We start from the raw sequence: 19,643 nt of genomic DNA, 5'->3' as shown, positions 1-19,643 counted from the left end.
GAAATTAATGTCAAAGTAACCTCCTAACTATAGGCAAAAACTTGACATTCACAGTTATTTTCAAAACTGGGTGTGGATGTCTATGTACCCAGGTACTAATCTGTGAACAAGAAGCATAATAGGCCTATTGCTGAATTGAACTTTGTGATGAACTTAAATGTTGTATTTAAATATTCTTATTTCTAGATATTGGTTTGAGTGTTACCAGTGATACATCTCTGTCTCCTGCAAGCCAGAATTCTCCGTACAGTATGACACCAGTTTCACAAGGCTCCCCAGTCAGTTCTGGAGTTGGCAGTCCAATGGCATCTTCAACAATCACAAAAATTCATAGTAGGCGCTTTCGAGAGTAAGTATTTCAGAAGAATTTATCAAAATTGTCTCTTATTTGAAATGTTATGAAAACTTGGATTTATCTTAAAATAAGGAGGCTGAGTGAAAAAAACTCTAGAGGAACTCAGCAGGTGAGGCAGCATCTGTGGGAGGAAGTAGACAGTCAATGTTTCTGGTTAAGGCCCTCCATCTTGTTTTTCCTTGGGAGCAGGACTGAATGGTGATCAGACAGAAGGATGTATAGACTATGAAAGGCATGGATGGGAGAGATAGAGAGAACCATATAGAAAAGTGAAAATCTCATTTAATCATTGGATATGTTGATTATTTATATTCTTTTTGGGTTCACCTCAAGTGATTGGAGTTGTAATTCACAAATCTGGAATGGAAATGTAGCTCTGTTCTGTGCTACGTGCTTAGGTATCTTAAATCGTAGGGTGGATATCAATGATACTGGAATGAGTTGTATTTTAGAATCATAACTGCTTGCAGAGGTGGTACGTTACAGATAACACTTCTGCTGCATCTAAGCCTATTACGGAGCCTTGTCATAAATTGAACTACTGGACTGAAAAATGATTAGTTTGTAGTATAATGAAATTCATTAGGACCATATCCTTCTATGACTTGTCTATTTAAGTGTCTGTTAAATGCCTTTAAAGTCTGGTGAATTTACCTGACTCCACCACCACCCCAGACAGAATCTTCCATCTGTCAGCTATTCTGTGTTTAAAAAAGAACCTTGGCCCTAAAATTTCACCTTAAATCCATACTTCTAGTTTTGATAACTCCACAGTGAGCAAAAGGTTCTGACCATCTTTCCTGCCCATGCCTTTCGTAATCTTTGTAAACTTCTGTCAGATCACCTTTGAATTTCCCTTCACTCCAGGGAAAACAAGCCCACTGATCCACTTTCTTCCCCATGACTGAAGTCCTCCAGCCTAGACAATGTCCTGATGAATCTCCCTTGCACACTCCATCACAATCACATTATTTCAATAGTGTGGTGGCCAGAACTCTGCACAATCCTCCATGTGTTCTAACCAGTGATAGTAGGATAGCCAAAACTTCTCTCTTCAGCCCTGACCTATGCCATACACCTCCACAACCTTATCTTCCTGTTGCCAGTTGTAGGAATCTATGGACTTTGATTTTCAGATTTCTGTTCAAAAATAATGTCTTAAATTTATTTGACTTCCCAAATATATCAACTCTCTTTTGTATGTTAGTGCTCCTCCCAAATTTCCAACTGATCTTTATCCTGTGAAGCTTTAGACAGCCCTCCTCACTATGCATAACACCAGTTTTTGTGTAATCTGTAAACTTAATAATTATATGTACCTTAAAAAAGGATCCAGTACTTTACCAGTATATATGACGAATAAACTCTTCTCGGGCTTCCAGCTGGGTGCTGTAATCAAATTTAACTGACATTTCCATAAGACAAAGGAGCAGAAGTCAGCCATTCGGCCCATCGAGTCTGCTCTGCCATTTCATCATGAGCTGATCCAATCTCCCCTTTAGGCCCATTCCCCCGCCTTCTCACCATAACCTGTGATGCCCTGAATACTCAGTTACCTATCTATCAAAGTCCCGTTGCATCTCAGAACTTTGAATTCTCTCCCCATTTAAAATAATAGTCTGCACGTTTATTTCTTCTACCAAAGTGCATGACTGTACACTTTCCGACATTGTAATTCATTTGCCACTTCTTTGCCCATTCCCCCAATCTATCCAAGCCTCTCTGCAGACTGTTTCCTCAGCACTACCAACCCCTCCACTTATCTTTGTATCATCAGCAAACTTAGCCACAAAGCCATCTATTCCATAATACAAATCGTTGATATACAACGTAAAAAGAAGCGGCTGGTAACCGGCAGCCAACCAGAATGGGATCCCTTTATTCCCACTCTCTGTTTCCTGCCAATCAACCAACGCTCTATCCACGTATGTAACTTTCCTGTAATTCCATGGGCTCTTATCTTGTTTAGCAGCCTCATGTGCGGCACCTTGTCAAAGGCCTTCTGAAAATCCAAATACACAACATCTACTGCATCTCCCTTGTCTAGCCTACTTGTAATTTCCTCAAAAAATTGCACTGGGTTTGTCAGGCAGGATTTTCCTTTAAGGAAACCATGCTGAGTTCTGCCTATCTTGTCATATTCCTCCAGGTACTCTCTAACCTCATCCTTGACAATCGACTCCAACAACTTCCCAACCACCAATGTCAAACTAACAGGTCTATAATTTCCTTTTTGCTTCCTTGCCCCCTTCTTAAATAGCGGAGTGACATTTGCAATCTTCCAGTCCTCCGGAACCAGGCCAGAATCTATCGACTTTTGAAAGATCATTGTTAATGCCTCCGCAATCTCCACAGCTACTTCCTTCAGAACACAAGGGTGCATTCCATCTGGTCCAGGAGATTTATCTACCCTTAGACTATTCAGCTTCCTGAGTACTTTCTCTGTCGTAATTGTGATTGCTCATATTTCTCTTCCCTGACACCCTTGAATATCCGGTATATTGTTGAAGTCTTCCTCAGCGAAGACTGATGCAAAATACTCGTTCAGTTCCTCTGCCATCTCCTTATCTCCTATTACAATTTCTCCGGCATCATTTTCTATCGGTTCTATATCTACTCTCACCTGTCTTTTACTCTTTATATACTTGAAAAAGCTTTTAGTATCCTCTTTGATATTATTTGCTAGCTTCCTTTCATAGTTCATCTTTTCCCTCTTAATGACCTTCTTAGTTTCCTTTTGTAAGCTTTTAAAAACTTCCCAATCCTCTGTCTTCCCACTAATTTTTGCTTCCTTGTATGCCCTCTGCTTTGCTTTTACTTTGGCTTTGACTTCTCTTGTCAGCCACGGTTGTATCCTTTTTCCATTCGAAAATTTCTTCTTCTTTGGAATATATCTGTCTTGCACCTTCCTCACTTCTTGCATAAACTCCAGCCACTGCTGCTGTGCCGTCCTTCCTGCTAGTGTCCGTTTCCAGTCAACCTTGGCCAGTTCCTCTCTCATGCCACTGTAATTTCCATTACTCCACTGAAATACCGACATTGGATTTCAGCTTCTCTTTCTCAAATTTCACAATTAACTCAATCATGTTATGATCACTACCTCCTAAGGATTCCTTCACTTCCATCTCTCTAATCATCTCTGGTTCATTACACAATACCCAATCCAGTACAGCCGATCCCCTAGTGGGCTCAACGACAAGCTGTTCTAAAAAGCCATCTCGTAGACATTCTACAAATTCTCTCTCCTGAGATCCAGTGCCGACCTGATTTTCCCAATCCACTTGCATGTTAAAATCCCCTACAATTATCATAACACTGCCCTTCTGGCAAGCCTTTTCTATTTCCTGTTGTAATTTGTAGTCCACATCACTGCAACTGTTTGGAGGCCTGTAGGTAACTGCCATCAGGGTCTTTTTACCCCTGCAATTTTTTAGCTCAACCCATAAAGATTCTGTACCTTCCGATCCTATGTCAATTCTTTCTAATGATTTAATATCATTTCTTACCATTAAAGACACGCCACCCCCTCTACCTACCTGCCTATCCTTCCAATACACCGTGTATCCTTGGATGTTCAGATCCCAGATACACTCATCCTTTAGCCACGTCTCAGTGATGGCCACAATATCATACCTGCTAATCTGTAGCTGTACGACAAGATCATCCACCTTATTCCTTATGCTGCGTGCATTTAAGTATAACATCTTAAGTCCAGTATTTGGTACTTTTTGCATTGATTACACTGCAACTCATCCCAATGGCTGCAAATTTGCTCCATCGCCTGCCTGTCCTTCCTGACATCCTTACTGCTCACTACCTTAGATCTATTTCATTCCGGTTCCCATCCCCCTGCCAAATTAGTTTAAACCCTCCCTAACAGCTCTATTTAACCTTCCCGCCAGGATATTGGTCCCCCTAGGATTCAAATGTAACCCGTCCTTTTTGTAGAGGTCACATCTGCCCTAAAAGAGGTCCCAATGATCCAGAAACTTGAATCCCTGCCCCCTGCTCCAATCCCTCAGCCACGCATTTATCCTCCACCTCATTCCATTCCTACTCTCACTGTCACGTGGCACAGGCAGTAATCCCGAGATTACTACCTTTGCGGTCCTGCTCAGCTGCCTTCCTAACTCCCTAAATTCTTTCAGGACCGCTTTCCTTTTTCTACCTATGTCATTGGTACCTATATGTACCACGACCTCTGGCTCCTCACCCTTCCACTTCAGGATATCTTGGATGCGATCAGAAACATCCCGGACCCTGGCACCAGGGAGGCAAACTACCGTCCGGTCTCCTGATTGCGCCCACAGAATCGCCTAACTATCGAGTCCCCTATTACTACTGCCTTTTTCTTCCTTTCTCTACCCTTCCGAGCTACAGGGCCGGAGTCTGTGCCAGAGGCACGGCCACGTTGCTTCCCCCAGGTAGGCTGTTCTCTCTCTCTCTCCCCCCCCCCCCCCCCCCCCCCCCAGCAGTACTCAAACAGGGGTACTTATTGTCAAGGGGTACAGCCACTGGAGTACTCTCTAGTACCTGACTCTTCCCCTTCCCCCTCCTAACCGTGACCCACCTGTCTGCCTCCCATGGCCCCGGTGTGACCACCTGCCTGTAACTCCTCACTCTCCCTGACCAGACGAAGGTCATGGAGCTGTAGCTCCAGTTCCCTAACACGGTCCCTTAGGAGCTGCAGCTCGGCACACCTGGCTCAGATATGGACGTCCAGGAGGCTAGGAGACTCCAGGACCTCCCACATCTGACACCGAGAACAACAAGCTGCCCTCACACTCATACTTCCCCTTTCCTCAAATAACTGGAACAACTGAAACCTAAACCTACCTTGCCTCGCCCGCTTCCATCTAAGCCCGTTGAGCCAAAACCCTTAAGCCTACACTCTGCTCCCGGCTCACTCCGCTGCCCGCTGTATAAGACTGTGTCTTTTTTAAATCTTCCCCGCTTCACTGCCCAACGTCACACGCCTGCGCAGTCCCGACTCTCTTAACTCCAATGAGAAGAAGAAAAAAAAATCAAAATGGCTCCCGCTGCACTCCCGTTCTGATCCTCCGACTTCCTTCTCCCCAAAAAAAAATGTCAATAGCAAAATCTGCCATCTTCTTCAGGGATAATGCCTGGGCATGTCTAGTCTGGTGCATAGTACTCTGTTTAGTTGAATATTTGTTTCACAAGAAAGCTAATTGAAAATAATTATGGGCAAAGGTAGTTTCCTTACAAAATAATTTGTAGTGTATCGGGTTACTTATTGATGACCAGTGGGATCAAATGAAGATGTGTATGTTTGATCTTCTTCCAACTAAAACAGTCATTTTTATTACTAACTTTTGATGAGAATGAATAAATGGTCAAATATAGATTTTGATGGCCAACAGAGAATCAGAAGGCTCATTGGATAAGTACATGGATGGGAGGGGTATGGAGGGCTATGGTCCAGGTGCAGGTCAATGTGACTAGAAAGAATAATAGTTCGACATGGACTAAGTGGCTAAAAGACCTGTTGCCTTGTTGCAGTGTTTTAATGATTCTGTTCAATTAGACTACCAGCTGAATCCAAAGGCGCAAACATTGGATGATTCTGGATATTAAATACATATTAATTTCAGTATTACAGAGTAAACTATCGTATCCCAAAGTTACTTGGTTATGTTTTCTAAGTAGCCATGCTATCAATTTTTTTTTTAATTATGGCAAAAAATACCTTTCTTTTACACTGTTTAAATTTTTCCCTGCACCAGATATTGTAATCAAGTGCTCAGTAAAGATATCGACGAATGTGTGACTTTGCTACTGCAAGAACTTGTTCGCTTTCAAGAACGTGTTTACCAGAAAGATCCAATCAAAGCTAAAATGAAGAGAAGACTTGTCATGGGTCTACGAGAAGTAACCAAGCACATGAAACTAAAAAAGATTAAGTGTGTAATCATCTCTCCAAATTGTGAGAAAATTCAGTCTAAAGGTATATGAGACATCATTAAATCATGTTATAGATAAAACTACAAGTCCTGGGCTTGAAACATTCAATGTTTCTCTTTCCAGAGATGCTGCCTGACCTGACTTTTACCAGCATTTTTGATCAATTGTATTTTCTTTTTTGGTGTTGTAATTATCTAATGCTGAAATAAAGACTGGGAATTTTCAGTTAGCAACATCAAGATCTGCCCATAAATATTAAGTGGGTTCTGTGGTATCTGGTTTTCAGTCTAGATGTCCACAGTATGGGGCCTAGGTATCTGATTTTCAGCCTGGATATCCATAGCATAGAGCGTAGGTTTTGCTATCAAACTGGCTTTGTAACAAATGTGATTCTTGGACAGCAAGTAAGGAAGTAAATAGTTTAAGTGTACACACTGGTGGAAAGTAAAAAAACAAATGTAGAGAAAAGTATGTTACTGGAACTTGCAAATGTTCGAAGTAAATTGGCACGTTAAAATTTTCTGGAACATGGATAATGAAGAAATAATTGTCTTAAGTAAGCTGTTTAAAAAGTTTCATCTCATTTAGTAAGGCTAAATATTTTCTGTAGTTTTAAATGTGAATACATGAAAACCTTAAGTTCTGGGCAAGTCAGTTTGTTGAATAATGAAGTCTGTGGAGGAACAGGATATTACTGACAGCAATTAGTGAATTTCTGTGCTTCATTGCCTGCATTCAGATGTCAGAAATTAATGCAGATTTTACAGAATAATATTGGCATTTGCTCTCAGTTTCACAGTCATTACAGCTGCTAACTGGAGTAACACTTCGCTTAATTCATGGTCCCATTCTTCTTTCAGGTGGACTGGATGAAGCTTTATACAATGTGATTGCTATGGCACGGGAACAGGAAATTCCTTTTGTCTTTGCTCTTGGACGTAAAGCTCTTGGTCGTTGCGTGAATAAACTTGTTCCTGTTAGTGTTGTGGGGATTTTCAACTACAGTGGTGCTGAGGTATGTTGTTGGACTTGGTCCCATAGATTTCCATTTCAATATGGACATAAAATACTGTATATGCAATGCACCTCAGTTCTAATGGATGGCAACCTAGTGCTTGATAATTGCCATTTATGTATCAGTGTTGCAGCATGCTTCTACTAATTGAACAGTTAAACGGAAAAATTATATTTACTGTGAAACAGCAGTAGAATTAGCAGACTATACACTAAGTTAAAATAGCATTGTTTTCATGTATTTTTTTTATCAATATTTGGAATGATCAGTAAGTTACTAATTTTTTTAATTGTATATTAGGTTAAAATACAGAATTATATATTCATTGCAAAACCACCTCCTTTAGCCCATCTCGTACATGCCAACTGTGATGCCTATCTACTCTAATCCCATGTGCCTGTCTCTCGGTCATTCTGAGTATTTGTCACATGCCTTTAAAACATTATTTTTTTCTCCTCTGCATCTTGTTCCAGATAATCACTACTCTCTGTAGAAAACTTGCACCTCAGATATCCTTACTCTACTCCTCTTATTAAGGTATATAGTGTGGAGATGGGGCTTTTGACCCAACTAGTCCATGCCAACCAAGATGCCCATCAAGTTAGTTGCATTTGTCTATGTTTGGTCTTAACTATATCCCTTTAGACTTTTGTACTTGTCAAAGTGCCTTTTAAATGTTTATGTACTTGCCTTATCATTGCTTGTGTCACCTCATTTCAGAAACAGACCAACTCTGGGTGAAAGCATGCCACTCTGGTTCCTATTGAATCTGTCCCCTCTTACCTTAAACTTGTACCCTCTAATTCTGGATTTCCAAAGCCTGAGAGAAAGACTCTGTGCATTCACCCTATCCATGCACCTCTACAAGATCAGTCCTCATTCTTCTCAGCAACAAAGAGATAAGTCCTAGCCTGCTTGGTCATTCTCCATCACTCAGTCCTTCAAATCTTGGCAGCATCCTAATTTGCATTCTTCCCAGCATAATTCAATCATTCTTGTAGCATGGTGAGCAAAAAGAACACAATACAGGTGGCCCCCGTTTTTCGAACTTTCGCTTTACGATAGCTCGCTGTCACAAAAACCTACATTAGTACCCATTTTCGCTAACCAAAGAGGATTTTTGCTTTTACAAAAAAAAGACGCCCGTTTTATACGTGTGTTTACCCTGAGAAAGACTACCATGACCGTGAAGCCTTGTGCGGGCAGTTGCGTGCACATGCGTGTACGTGCAGATTTTTTTTTTCTCTCCAAATCGATTTTGGCTCACTGTCACAAGGAAATCTGCAGATGCTGGAAATTCAAGCAACACACACAAAATGCTGGTGAAACGCAGCAGGCCAGACAGCATCTATAGGAAGAAGCACTGTCAACATTTCTGGCGGAGACCCTTCGTCAGGACTTTCCCGATTTTGATAAGTGAAACTACACCGTACATACAATATTTCTACTTTATATAGGCTGTATATTTATCATATAATTCCTGCTTTTACTATATGTTAGTGTAATTTTAGGTTTTATGTGTTATTTGGTATGATTTGGTAGGTTATTTTTTGGAACTGGGAATGCTCAAAAAATTTTCCCATATAAATTAATGGTAATTGCTTCTTCGCTTTACGACATTTCGGCTTACAAACAGTTTCATAGGAAAGCTTTAACTTTGGATAGTGGGGGAAACCTGTAAACCAAATGCTATTTACCAATATCTTCTGTAACTGCAACGTCCCAGCTTCACTCAGCTGAAGGCCAGCGTGCCAAATGCTGCCCTCACCTCTGTCTACCTCTGGCACCGTTGTCAGAGACCCATATATTATAATCCTAAAACATACTGAAAAGCTACTTAATTATACCTTGTGCATTCTCATTCAAATTATTGATATAAGATGATAAATAATACAACTTGAACCGATCAGGAAACTATCAACTTCCACCTTATGTATACTCAAGGACTTGGCCTCCACCACAGTCTATGGCAGAGCATTCCACAGATTACTCTCTGGCAAAAAAAAAATTCCTCCTCTGTTCTGAAAGGTCACCCCTTCAATTTTGAGGCGATGCCCTCTAGTTCTGGATATCCCCACCATAGGAAACAGTCTCCACCACCAGCCTACCTAGTCCTTTCAACACTTGGTAGATTTCAATGAGATCCCCACGTGTTCTAAATTCCAGTGAGTACAAGCCCAAAGCTACCAAACACTCCTCATATGTTAAACCCCGCTGGTTTCCTTGGCTGCGTAAGTCTAAGGAAGACACACTCCAGCCCCACCAAACCCTTGAGATTGAGACAGCTCTCCCACCCAAGCCCTGGTTTGTGTGGATGCTGTGTAATTTGCAACTCTATTACAACTCAGTGCCAAGAAACAACAGACAGCACACTGCATACAATTAGAAGAATCTTATTTATGAATCTTAATTAAAGGTTAGAAAAGAAAAAAAAACCAAAAAGAGCCCATTATAATTAACCAGTCAAATATACACCAGTTGGAGCCCAATTCACCGATCCTCAGTCAATCTCGCCAACCAGTTCTCTCCAGCGTCTTCTCTCATCATCTCCCCCAAACAACAGACCAGCTCACATTTCAAAGCATCTGCTATCTCTAACCATAACCCAAATATTGTTTCTACAGAAAGACCATTATAATAGTACTGAAACCTTTCCCAGGGTTTAACAAATGTTAACCTCTTCATTCCTGGAATCATTCTTGTGAACCTCCTCTGGACTCTCTCCAATGACAACTCATCTTTTCTGAGGTATGGGGCCCAAAACCGTTGACAACTGTTGTTAAGTGCGGCCTGTCTTATAAAGCCTCAGCATTATATCCTTGCTTTTATATTCTGTTCCCCTTGAAATAAATAAATGTCACCACTCCATTTGCCGCCTTTACCACAAACTCAAACTGTAAATCAATCTTCTGGGAGTCTTGCACAAGGACTCCTATGTCCCTCTGCAGCACTGAAGTTTGAACCTTCTCCGCATTCACATAATAGTCCGCACTATTGTTCCTTTTACCAAAAGGAACAATCCCATGCGCTCTAACTTTCCATAGCAGCCTACCATCTGTAACCTTATCAAAGGCCTTACTGAAGTCCATATGGACATTATCTACTGCCCTATTGTCAATGACCTTGATTACTTAAGTAAAAAAAGACTTCCTTATTCATGAGTCGTGATATCCCACCCACAGCCAAACTGTCTATCCCTAATCAGCCCATCTTTTAATATTTCTAATCTCTCAGAATGCCATCCAATAACTTATGTGCTACAGATGTTAGACTTGATTAGTATTTACCAGATTTTTCTTTGTTGCACTTTAATAAAGACACTACATTTGACATTCTCCAGGTTTGTGGTACCTCTCCTGTGACTGAAGATGATGCGTATATCTCAGCCAGAGCTCCCCCAATTTCTTCTCTAGCTTCCCATAGTCCCTGCTACAGGACTATGATATACCTGCTCAGGCCCTGAAGATTTATCTAATCTTACATCCAGCACCTCCTCAGCTTAGTGCTAACTATCCCCAAGATCTCCCCAATCAACCATGTCATATTCCAAAGTCGGCTTGCCTTTAATCCATAAGAATTATGAATTTCTTCCATAAGAATAGAGGAGAAATATTCATTGAGGACCTTCATTGGTATCTCGCCTTTCAGTTAGTCCTGACAAAGGGTCTCGGCCCGAAACGTCGACAGTGCTTCTTATAGATGCTGCCTGGCCTGCTGTGTTCCACCAGCATTTTGTTTGTGTTCATTGAGGACCTTGTCTATTTCCTATGACTCCACATGCATATTACCACTTTGGTCTCTGAGGGGTCTCATTCTCTCTCCAGTTGTTCTTTTCCTTTAATGTACAACAATCTCTTCTGAAGTTTCTTCATGGTCTTCTCTGCCAGAGTTATCTCGTGTCTACTTTTTGCGCTTCTGATTTCCTCCGTGATAAATACTCGTGCATCCTCTGTTCTCGCGTGTCCCCGGTACTCCTGGGATTCATTTGAACCAAGCTGCCTGTACCTGACCCATGCCTCTTTTTTTTCCCCCTCTGACAGGAGCATCCAAGGTTTTGCATTCCTTCCAGCCTTGCCCTTCCCTTTAACAGGAACGTGTCGATCTTGAACACGATCTTGCTTTTGGAAAAGCTCCTACTTGCCAGACATGCCTGTACCTGTAAACCACCTACTCCAATTTCCTGTCAAAGTTTACCTACCTAGTGACAACATCTTGCAGCAATTAACGAACCCACTAGCCCACATCTTTGGGATGTGAGAGGAAGCCAGAGCATCTGGACAAAAACCACATGGTTAACAAGGACATCGACAGCACCTGATACCAGGATTATTCCTGGGTCTCTGGTACTTTGAGGCAGCAGCTCCACTAACTGCACCACTGTGCTGCCCTTGATGTCTCCTGATGTAAGCAGTGCCCACTTAAGTGGCTGAAAGTAAAACAACAAAGTGCCATGTCCTTTTTCCAGACCATAAGATGTAGGAGCAGAATTAGGCCATTTGGCCCATCGAATCTGCTCTGCCATTCTGTCATGGCTGATCCATTTTTCCTCTCAGCCCCAATCTCCTATCGTTCCCCCCTTATCCATTCATGCCTCGACCAATCAAGAACCTATCAACCTCTGCATTAAATATACATAAAGACTAGGCCACAACTGCTGCCTGTGGCAGTGAATTCCACAGATTCACCATTTTCTGGCTAAAGAAATTCCTCCTCATCTCCATTCTAAAAGGACACCCCTCTATTCTGAGGCTGTGTCCTCTGGTCTTGGACTCTCCCACTATAGGGAACATCCTCTCCACATCCACCCTTATCAAGGCCTTTCACCATTTGATAGGTTTCAATTAGGTCAGCCCTCATTCTTTTGAATTCTAGTGAATGCAGTTCCGGAGCTATCAAATGCTGCTCATATTACAAGCCATTCAATCCTGGAATCAGGTGAGTCAATTCCATGGTGTGGAGCAATGGGATTGTTGGGTTTCCATGATTTTATCTTTTCTCATAATTCCAATAGTTGATTATAAAATGAGAAGCTCAGTTGTACCAGGTGCACTCAGCAATAAGTAAGATCACATTTAAAAGGGACAAAAATAGGAACAAGGCCACGAGACCATTTTATCAAGGTAGGCTATCGCAGTTCCCCTCAACAGTCTTACAAATTGCTTTCCTTTATCTTCAGTAACACTGTATTGTGTGTAACAAATTCTTTGTAAAACATAAAAAATGATTTCTTGATCTGATTTCTTCTATTAATAATGCTGTGAAACACTTCACAGTAAATTACTGAAGCATGCAAAGGAGGTAAAAAAAGACTGCCCCAGTAGGGGAGAGAAAAAGTCATTGAAGTTTTTTAGTGTAACTAAATGAATATTCAGAATATTGAAACATGAATATTTAACTATATTGAAATGCACATTGTTTAAAACATCTGCTTGAACATTTCTCTAATCTGAAGTTTTTCTGTTATCTTGACGATTCACTTTCATTAAGAATAGTTCCAGAGGTTGCCTACAATTGGAGAATTGGCTTTTGATCTGCCATTCTCATTGTACTCCCAGTAAGGTTTTGACATTTCATGAAGGTTTTTTCGAGCCATGAAAAGGATCAAGGGTGATAGAAATACATTTCTGATGTTAGTGTTTGAAGATAGAATGAAACATAAAAGTGGTTAACAGTGTAGATCATGGAAGGTACTTAACATTTTTTTCAGGCCACTTAAACACACAAACTGGCCCTCAGCCACTGATTGTATACTGGCCAAAAACCATCCACTTCCTCTCTTGTCTCCCTTCAGCTGTCAACATTTATCAATATACAGTTTCTTCTTTAGCCAATTTCTCATTCCTTTAACTCTAGTTTCCAAATTAATTATTAAAATGCACATTCCAACATGCTTCAAGGCCGCCACTGTCGTCCCCGTGCCGAAGAAGTCTTCAGCGTCCTGCCTAAATGACTACCATCCCGTTGCACTTACATCCATCATCATGAAGTGTTTCGAGAGACTCGTCATGAGGCATATCAAGACCCTGCTGCCACCCTCACTGGACCCCCTGCAGTTTGTGAACAGATGACGCCATTGCCACCACCCTCCACCTGGCCCTAACCCACCTGGACAAAAAAGACACGTACGTTCGATTGCTGTTCATAGACTTCAGTTCAGCATTCAACACAATCATCCCTCAGAAACTGATTGGAAAGCTGAGCCTATTGGGCCTGAACACCTCCCTCTGCAACTGGATCCTAGACTTCCTGACTGGGAGACCTCAGTCAGTCCGGATCGGGAGCAGCATCTCCAACACCATCACATTGAGCACGGGGCCTCCCCAAGACTGCGTGCTCAGTCCACTGCTGTTCACTCTGCTGACCCATCATTGTACTGCAACACACAGCTCAAACCATATCATCAAGTACGCCGATGACACGACCATGGTGGGTCTCATCAGCAAGAGCGAGTCAGCTTACAAAGAGGAGGTGCAGCGGCTAACGGACTGGTACAGAGCCAACAACCTGTCTCTTAATGTGAACAAAACAAAAGAAATGGTTGTTGACTTCAGGAGGGCACGGAGCGACCACTCCCCACTGAACATTGACGGCTCCTCAGTAGAGATGGTAAAGAGCACCAAGTTTCTTGGTGTTCACCTGACGGAGAATCTCACCTGGTCCCTCAACACCAGCTCCATAGCAAAGAAAGCCCAGCAGTATCTCTACTTTCTGCGAAGGCTGAGGAAAATCCATCTCCCACCCCCCATCCTCATCACATTCTACAGGGGTTGTATTGAGAGCATCCTGAGCAGCTGCATCACTGCCTGGTTCAGAAATTGCACCATCTCGGATCGCAAGACCCTGCAGCGGATAGTGAGGTCAGCTGAGAAGATCATCGGGGTCTCTCTTCCTGCCATCACGGACATTTACACTACACGCTGCATCCGCAAAGGAAACAGCATTATGAAGGACCCCATGCACCCCTCTCATGCAATCTCTTCTCCCTCCTGCCGTCTGTGAAAAGGCTCCAAAGCATTCGGGCTCTCACGACCAGACTGTGTAACAGTTTCTTCCCCCAGGCTATCAGACTCCTCAATACCCGAAGCCTGGCCTGACACCTTGTCCTATTGACCTGTTTATTATTTATTGTAATGCCTGCACTGTTTTTGTGCACTTTATGCAGTGCTGTGTAGGTCTGTAGTCTAGTGTAGCTTTCTCTGTGTTGTTTTTTTTTACATAGTTCAGTCTAGTTTTTGTACTGTGTCATGTAACATCATGGTCCTGAAAAACATTGTCTCATTTTTACTATGTACTGTACCAGCAGTTATGGTCGAAATGACAATAAAAGTGACTTGACTTGAAATAGTCATCGACTGTGATACTACTGCCATTCCAAATTTGCAACTTGGTTCTCATTAGGCTGGAATACCTATCAAAACTTGAAAATATTTGAATTTTTTTCCAATGTATTGCTGTTTCCCAAGGGCTAATAAACTAATTCTCAGGATAATGTTCCTGTATTATACAATCCAACCCTCTCTACTTTGGAGCAAAACTATTTCATCCAGTAAAGAAAGAAACAAATAACAAAGTTATTTTCGTAATCTCTCCAGACTCCACTTGTAATTTTGCCAAAATTTTTATCATCCGTGATTTTGAGAGTTCTGGATGAGGGGAAAAAATTGCTGTGATCTTTGTGTCCTCACTGACCACAGGAATAGAACCAGATGATTGTTCAAAAAATTAAGAAATCCATTGTATGTTGTCTATCAGTGGCGTCAACATGAACTTTACCAAGAAGGATTTCATTTTCATTTTAAAATCTTCTTATTAATTATTTTTGGAGATTAACAAAAAAGATACATTAAGTCAATATGTCATTATATACAATAAAGAATTAAATTAGCAAATAATTGATTAACAAACCTAAGCAATATGTCAATAATAGAGAAAATAAAGTGTTAATTTTTTTTTGGAAAGAAAAAGAAGGAAAAAAAAAGAACCCCTCTTACTAATCAAAAAATACCCCTACTAACTGGAAAGAAAACAAAAAAAAAAATCCAATGGGAGCACAACCCCTATACATCTTACAAGCTTCCACAGAAAAAAAAAATCAATCCGCCAACTCAAATCCACAAAAAAAATTGGAAGGAAACCATATTAAACTCAAATCAAATGGAAGTAGCGGGCGAATGAACCCCACCTTTTCTCAAAATCAAATCGAGGATTGAAAATTCATCTTCTGATTTTCTCTGAATTAAGGCATAACATCACCTGAGAGAGCCATTGTATCAAAGTAGGAGCAGAAATATCTCCATTTCAACAAAATAGCCCTTCTGGCCAATAATGTAACAAATGCAATTACATGTTGGTCTGATGGAGAAATACCATGAATATATTGAGGGACTATACCAAATAAAACAAGGTTGGGAGAGAGAGCTTAACATGACCCTGATAACAAAAGATTGGTTGCGGATTTTGAAGTTGGTTAACTCTTCTTCAATCTGTGCCAATCACTCTAATTCAATTTAAAATTGTACATCGTTACTATTTAACAAAGGAGAGACTGTCTGAAATGTTTTCTAATGTTGTTAGTGTGACAGATGTAAAACCGAGACAGCTACATTGATGCATATGTTTTGGTTGTGTTCTGTACGGAAACATATTTGGAAGTTTATTTTCTCTACAATTTCTAAAGCGGCTTTAACCGGAGCACCAATCATGAGTTAAATAGCAGGGAATGTTCGGGCATAAAAGGGAGACACTGCCTAGTGAAGCGGTCATCGACGGAGTGCTCTGTGGCAGAGTAGTAGGGCTTTGGCTCATTCGGACTTTGGTGATAAGGGGTCAAAGCGAGGTAAATTTCCAGTGAGGAATAGAAACATGAAGTACAGAATGTCTGTACTGGGTGTCAGATATGGGAAGTCCAGGAGACTCCGAGCCTTCCAGACGGCTACATCTGCACTAGGTGCGTCAAGCTGCAGCTCCTTGGGGAACAGGTTTGGGAACTGGAGGTGCAGCTCAATGACCTTTGTCTGGTCATGGAAAATGAGGAGGTGCTAGAGAGGAGCTATAGGCAAGTAGTTTTCAAGGAGACTTGGGAGACAGATAAGTGGGTAACAGATACTAGAGAATACCCCTGTGCCTGTCCCCCTTAACAATAAGTATTCCTGTTTGAGTCCTGATGGGGTGGGGGGGGTGGGGAACAGCCTACCTGGGGGAAGCAACATTGGCCGTGCCTCTGGCGCAGTCTGACCCTGTGGCTCAGGGTAGGGAAAAGAATAAGTCAGTAGTGATAGGGGACTCTCTAATTAGAGGGTCAGACAGGTGATTCTGTGGACACAGGAAAGAAACACAGATGGTAGTTTGCCTCCCATGTGCTAGGGTCCGGGATGTTTCTGATATCCTGAAGCAGAAGGTGAACAGCCAGAGGTCATGGTACATATTGGTAGCAAGGACATAGGAAGAAAAGATTGGAGGTCCTGAAAACACAATATCGGGAGTTAGGAAGGAAGTTGAGAAGCAGGACATCAAGGTAGTAATCTCAGGATTACTGCCTGTGCCACATGACAGTGAGTATAGGAATAGAGTTAGGTGGAGGATAAATGCGTGGCTGAGGGATTGGAGCAGTGGGCAGGGATTCAGATTTCTGGATCATTGGGACCTCTTCTGCGGCAGGTGTGACCTTTACAAAAAGGATGGGTTGCACTTGAATCTGAGGGGGACCAATATCCTGGCAGGGAGGTTTGCTAAGGCTACTGGGGAGAGTTTAATCTAGAATTGCTGTGGGGTGGGAAATGAACTGCAGAGACAGAGGAAGGAGCAGTTGGCTCACAAATAGAGGAAGCTCGGAGACAGTGCAAGAGGGAAGATAGGCAGGTGATAGAGAAGGGATGTGCTCAGACCGATGGTTTGAGATGTGTCTTAACACAAGAAGCATCATAAACAAAGCAGATAAGCTTAAAGCGCAGATCAGTACTAGAAGCTATTATGTTGTGACCTTGAAATCAGAGACTTGGATGACTCAGGGGCAGGAATGGTTACTTAGAGTGCCAGGCTTTGAATGTTTCAGAAAGGACAGGGAAGGAGGCGGAAGAGCTGGGGGTGTGGCACTGCTGATCAGAGATGGTGTCATGGCTGCAGAAAAGGAGAAAGTCATGGAGGAATTATCTACTGAGTCTCTGTGGGTGGAACTTAGAAACAGGAAGGGGTAAATAACTCTACTGGGTGTTTTTTATAGACCACCCAATAGTAACAGGGAAATCAAGGAGCAGATAGGGGGACAGATTCTGGATAGGTATAATAATAACAACAGGGTTGTTGTGGGAGATTTTAGTTTCCCAAATATTGATTGGCATCTCCCTAGAGCTTAGGGGTTTAGAGGAGGTGGAGTTTGGTAGGTGTGTTCAGAAAAGTTTCCTGACGCAATCTGTAGATAAGCCTACAAGAGGAGAGGCTGTGCTTGATCTGGTATTCGGAAATGAACCTGGTCAGGTGTCAGATCTCTCAATGGGAGAGCATTTTGAAGAGAGTGATCACAATTCTGTCTCCTTTACCATCGCTTTGGAGAGGGATAGGAACAGACAAGTCGTGAAAGCATTTACAGTTGGCCCTCCTTATCCGCGGGGGATTGGTTCCGGGACCCCTCGCGTATACCAAAATTTGCAGATGCTCAAGTCCCTTATTCAACCTGTCTTAATGCGGTGGACCTTAGGACCCAGTGGAACCCCAGACCTTATTTAACCTGCTCAATGCTGTGGACATTAGGACCTGGTGCCAGAGCTATGAATGCGCAGTGTTTCTGTTCATGAAAATAATCACGATCACGATTGAAAATAAAGCGGAAATAATAAAACGATCGGAAAGAGGTGAAATGCCATCAGTCACTGGAAAAGCGTTAGGCTACATTGGTCAACGATCGGAACAATTTTAAAGGATAAAGCGAGAAAGGCTCTGCCCAGATGAAAGCTACAATTATTACTAAGCAATGCAGTGGTTTAATTATTGGGTTTTGGGTGTTTGATCCTCCACATCAACCCGGCACGGTGGAGAGCGCACTCAGGAGCGATCTGTCCCGAGTCCCGAGAACTTCCGTTCCCGAGCCTGGCGCTGAAGTATACGTTCTTAAGTGTTTAGTATGCATAGAAAGGTAAAATATATATTATATACTAAGACAAACATTGGACTAAACTGACGCTAAATAATACCAGATGTACCTGTTCTGACTTACTTAGTAAGAGAACTTCCATTTTTTTTCGATCCTGATGCACGATAACCCATGCACATCCTCCCATATATTTTATATCATCTCTAGATTACTTATAATACCTAATACAATGTAAATGCTATGTAAAATGGTTGTTATACTGCATTGTTTAGGGAATAGCGACAAGGAAAAAAGTCTGTACATGCTCGAACAACAAGTGCTGGAAGAGCACTTCCGGGTTTTTGCGATTCTTGGTTGGTTGAATCTGCGGATAAGGAGGGCCAACTGTAATTGGAGTAAGGGGAAATATGAAGCTATCAGGCAGGAACTTGGAAGCATAAATTGGGGACAGATGTTCTCAGGCAGAACATATGGCAGAAATTGGATTAGTAAGTATGCAGATGATACTAAGGTAGGTGGCGTTATGGATAATGAAGTAGGTTTTCAAAGTTTGCAGAGAGATTTAGGCCAGTTAGAAGAGTGGGCTGAACAATGGCAGATGGAGTTTAATGCTGATAAATGTGAGGTGCTACATTTTGGTAGGAATAATCCAAATAGGACATACATGGTAAATGGTAGGGCATTGAAGAATGCAGTAGAACAGAATGATCTAGGAATAATGGTGCATAGTTCCCTGAAGGTGGAATCTCATGTGGATAGGGTGGAGAAGAAAGCTTTTGGTATGTTGGCCTTTATAAATCAGAGCATTGAGTATAGGAGTTGGGATATAATGTTAAAATTGTACAAGGCATTGCTAAGGCCGAATTTGGAGTATTGTGTACAGTTCTGGTCACCGAATTATAGGAAAGATGTCAACAAAATAGAGAGAGTACAGTGAAGATTTACTATAATGTTACCTAGGTTTCAGCACCTAAGTTACAGGGAAGGATTGAACAAGTTAGGTCTTTATTCTTTGGAGCACAGAGGGTTGAGGGGGGACCTGATCAAGGTATTTAAAATTATGAGGGGGATAGATAGAGTTGACGTGGATAGGCTTTTTCCATTGAGAGTAGGGGAGAGTCAAACAAGAAGTGAGTTGAGACTTAGGGGGCAAAAGTTTAAGGGTAATATGAGGGGAAATTTCTTTACTCAGAGTGGTAGTTGTGTGGAATGAGCTTCCAGTAGAAGTGGTAGAGGCAGGTTCAGTATTGTCATTTAAAGCA

At 41.8% G+C, this 19,643-nt stretch overlaps 1 protein-coding gene across 7 annotated transcripts in view; it reads left to right on the top strand.

Moving 5' to 3' along the window:
• Positions 1 to 19,643, top strand: part of secisbp2l (SECIS binding protein 2-like) — a 197,699-nt gene that overhangs the window by 169,162 nt on the left and 8,894 nt on the right. For all 7 annotated transcript variants that reach the window (XM_073032863.1, XM_073032859.1, XM_073032858.1 and 4 more), the window contains 3 exons: positions 187 to 349; positions 6,103 to 6,323; positions 7,141 to 7,295. In XM_073032863.1, coding sequence (XP_072888964.1) covers positions 187 to 349; positions 6,103 to 6,323; positions 7,141 to 7,295 — 539 coding nt within the window. The remainder of the gene's footprint in view (positions 1 to 186; positions 350 to 6,102; positions 6,324 to 7,140; positions 7,296 to 19,643) is intronic.

The sequence above is a fragment of the Hemitrygon akajei genome, chromosome 30, assembly GCF_048418815.1.
Source record: "Hemitrygon akajei chromosome 30, sHemAka1.3, whole genome shotgun sequence".
In the NCBI taxonomy this organism is placed as follows: Eukaryota; Metazoa; Chordata; class Chondrichthyes; order Myliobatiformes; family Dasyatidae; genus Hemitrygon; species Hemitrygon akajei.
The sequence above is the reverse complement of the archived record's forward strand: the minus strand, read 5'-3'. Positions and strand labels throughout refer to the sequence as shown.